Source organism: Drosophila willistoni (assembly GCF_018902025.1).
Source record: "Drosophila willistoni isolate 14030-0811.24 chromosome XL unlocalized genomic scaffold, UCI_dwil_1.1 Seg142, whole genome shotgun sequence".
Taxonomy (NCBI): domain Eukaryota; kingdom Metazoa; phylum Arthropoda; class Insecta; order Diptera; family Drosophilidae; genus Drosophila; species Drosophila willistoni.
In genome coordinates, this window is record NW_025814053.1 from 685,980 (window position 1) to 690,181 (window position 4,202).

The 4,202-nt window shown below is 35.5% G+C and overlaps 1 protein-coding gene across 1 annotated transcript; it reads right to left on the reverse strand.

Annotated features, from left to right (window-relative positions):
- Nucleotides 1-1,785: 1,785 nt before the first annotated feature.
- LOC6653038 (protein FAM136A) lies at nt 1,786-2,462 on the reverse strand. The gene has a single exon (XM_002075185.4). The coding sequence runs from the start codon at nt 2,357-2,359 to the stop codon at nt 1,949-1,951; it is 411 nt and encodes a 136-aa protein (XP_002075221.1). The 5' UTR covers nt 2,360-2,462; the 3' UTR covers nt 1,786-1,948.
- Between the last annotated feature and the right edge of the window lie 1,740 nt (nt 2,463-4,202).

Sequence of the window (4,202 nt, forward strand, 5' to 3'; positions counted from 1 at the left end):
AACTTTCTCAAAAAACGGATCAAGTGTAATTTTTGGTATTTCTTTTGAAACGTGCAACCAGAGACAACGTTTTACCAAACAATAATTAGTTTGTAAAGAGAAAACCTCTTCCGAGCCTTGAAGACTTTTAAAATCCTATAATTGTATTCTTACTGAGCTGACCACTGACTTGATGATACTATGTTCTATTAGGGTCTTATTTTTTGGCGTAGCAGGGTAAGTATCAAGTACCCTAGGAGAGGGTATTTCATGAAATTGGATTCCATTCCGAAGTTAAGGTCTGCTTTGAAATGAAAAGAAATTTAATTATTCGTATGTTTTACATTCAGCAAGTTATCTATTTTTTTCTTTCATTTTTTTTTTTTTTGTTTTTGTTGTTTTCAATACAAATTGCACTTACATCAGTTTTATGTACTAGCGACCTAATATTAAACGAATAATTGCGAAGCCAGCCTTCTCATCAACCTCGTTACCAGCAGCTCTAACATTATAACTTTTGAAGTCATCATCGCCCTCATCATTGTCATCATCATCGTACTCATCGTTATTGTCATCATCATAGATTGTATAGTCATAGTATTCTGATTCTTCAATAAATCTGCGATCCCAATCAAAAATATCGATCAATTCCTTCACGCGTTGTAATTTGTTAGATGTATTATCTAGAGCATTCACTACACGTTTTGCAACATCATTTATGAGTCCCAGTCGCTTCAGAAATTTTAAAACACGAAGCTCAAACTGATTTAGTTCCCCAAGGGGTTTTGATCCTGGAGACTTTCCACGATCAAGCTGTACACTTAAAGGAGACAAATAATGACGAGTATTCGTATCAGCGGTCCTTTCTTGATGAGATTTTGAACCTGGAGACTTTCCACGACTAACATGTACACTTAAAGGAGACAAATAATGACGAGTATTCGTATCAGCGGTCCTTTCTTGATGAGATTTTGAACCTGGAGACTTTCCACGACTAACATTTACATTTAGAGGGGACAAATAATGACGTGAATCAATGCCAGTTGTGTTTTCTTGATGAAAATTCGAACCTGGAGACTTTCCACGACTAACATGTACACTTAAAGGAGACAAATAATGACGAGTATTCGTATCAGCGGTCCTTTCTTGATGAGATTTTGAACCTGGAGACTTTCCATGACTAACATGTACACTTAAAGGAGACAAATAATGACGTGAATCAATGCCAGTTGTTCTTTCTTGACGAGAATTTGAACCTGGAGACTTTCCACGACTAACATGTACACTTAAAGGAGACAAATAATGACGAGTATTCGTATCAGAGGTCCTTTCTTGATACGATTTTGAACCTGAAGATAAATAATCATGATAATTAATGCCAGTGGTCTTTTCTGAATCAGATTTGGCCCGCTTGTATAGTACAAAATCATTAAATGCCAGTTGAGTGACGCTTAGAAGATTTACTATATTTGAAAGGGCTTCATCCGGAAGTGGTTCTTTGAGTTGAGCTATCTGATAGATGAGTTGCCATTTAGTTAAGAATTCTGGGTCCAGCATTTCATCAACTTGCATCGGCTTAGAGATGAGCTCCTGACAGCGTCTAAGATAGATGTCATAGACTTGGCGATGGATCTTCTCTGGAGAGCTTAAACTAAGGGCCACTATGCCAAAGGACAGAAGTCCGACTAATTGAAGTTGAAGTTGCATACTTCACAATCGACTGACTAAACTAACTGGTTAAATTTCTCAACTATTTATATACGTATATAAACGCATACATATGTACATACATATCGGGCTGTCAGCTTAAGAAGTGATAAACTAGGTTCTTTATTTTTAAGTGTTTTTTTTTGCATTTCAGATTTGATTTACGTTTCACGTAAACTAAAATTAGTTTTACACACACACACACAACGCTCAAATGTGGCGCAGAATTATGTATTAACGTTAAAGTCGGCTTATCGCAATTTTAAAGGCCCTTTTCCAATGCAGCTCGCATGGCACGTAACATTTCGGGCAATAGGGCCACATGCTTATCCACACACTCAAGCGAACAGCGTTCCAGATTATATTCATCGCATTTATTATTAACTTCCTCATGCAAGCGACAAGTATGCATGCAACGTTCGAGCTGGGACTCAAATTCGGACAGCTCCTGCTGCACATAGCAGCGGGCGCGCGTTAATGGGATTTGGCAACGATCCACACAACGTTGCACTGCATCGGCGTTGGCATCTGGATTGGAGCAGCAGCTGCTGGCACAGGCGTGCATCTTTAATTGCAGCTTACGCAAATGCTCGCGATCCAAATCATCGATCACATTGATCATGGCATTATCGATACGTTCACGTTGCTCATCAAGGCTGGGACTATCGTTCATAATTTAGATACGTATACGTATATATATATATATATTGATAGTAATATACAAAAATTGATTTACAAATTTTGCTGTCGAACTTTTTTTCATTGAACTGATATTTAAAAGGTCATGTGATTTATCAAACAACTGTCGACCAGAGAAGTCAAAACATCCTTCTTTTTTTTAAGAAAGAAATGGTATTAATAGTGATCCGATAGACTTATGTGAATGGGCTCGATTATCGATTGAGAAAAGCTTAAAAGAGTTGAGACTTTCTTTCTTACAGTAGTGTAATTTCAAAGACCAATATCTAGATCCAGATCTAAGATTATCTAAAGTTAATAATTCATTTATAAAACAATTGCAACCATTTATTCTGTTGTCAAATGTAAGCCCCAATTTAATTCCAAGCCTGAGCGACTGATATGTACTTTTCAAACCCGTTTGAACTCTATTTGGGGCAAATTTAATAGAGTATGCTTTTACAATTAAGTTGATTTCTCTTTTCGATTGCCCTAATCCATAGTCTATTGTTTCACATTTCAGTTGAAACCCATAAACTTTGACTTTTGCAATTTAACCTCAAGAGGCTCAAGTTAGTTTAATATTCATGTACTCTATGTAGTTACATATGTATGTATGTATATAGTGGATAGCTAGAGCTAACGGTATCTGCTGTGTAATGTGCTATACGTTTGAGCAATATGCAATAAACTTAAATTACACTTTATTGGAAATATATACTTTTTAATGAAGAGCATATATTAAATGAATGTTTATTCTCTTATTTTTTGTTTGAATTGATAAATTTTTGTTCGAGCTAATGACCCGCAATGGCCATGATATTCTCTTCTAGTGTTCCTGTCTGTCCTTTGCTATCAATTGGGCAATCAAAAGCTACAATCACATATACACATACATGACAAGACAAAGGCAATGTGATTGAGTGAGAAAGAGACAGCAAGAAATGACGATAGACAAAGCAGTTTAAAAGAAAAATAAAAAACGAGACAGTGTCTAACAAAATGTTTTCACATTATTCAAATGAAATGCTTTTTATTGTCTGCCTCCACACTACAACAGCATAGAAAATTGCAGGCAAGACACATACATAGATACAGGGAGCAACGGAGAAAGGAAAAAAGAGAAGTAGAGGTAAAAACCAACAATAAAACAAATCAAAATGAAGCAAGGGACGAGTGAAACCTTCCACCTTTCTCCTTACCTTAAGGAGAGGTGAAAAAGACATATATATGTACATGTATAGTAGTATATGCAGTATATATTACCTGCATTCATCGCAAACAATGAATCATTTTTGCTTTTTGTTTCAGATGAAAAACAAAAAGACAAATGAACAAATGAGCTGCCAACCCATGAAGAATGAATGAGGACTCTTAGCCATCACTGTTATGTAGTAGGGAACACCTCGTTTATAACCAATAAATATGTTTCCAATTTTCATTAATCAGCATTTACTTTACACTAACAATAAATAAGAAAAAGAAGAAAACTCAGCATTGTGTCAAACATTGTTGGTCTATTCAAAAGTTTGACAGAACGCTTTTTAAGCTTCTTTATCTCAATGGTTTTTTAAAGGAAATTAACCATTGATATGCCATTGTTAATGTAGTCTAGGCAACGACATCCTTAGGTATTTGTATTACCTTCAATATGCCATCCTAGGAGTTTGAATCGGTTGAAAAAAAGTTTATCAGGTTGTCACTCTAGAATTGGAGCTATCGGCCAGTGAATCGTTTCTTATCATCTTACAAATTAAAAAGTGGTAGCATTTTTGAAAAACATCAATTGTGCGTTATTTGCTTAGAAAATCTAAAGGATTTTTTTGGAGTCTTTGTTT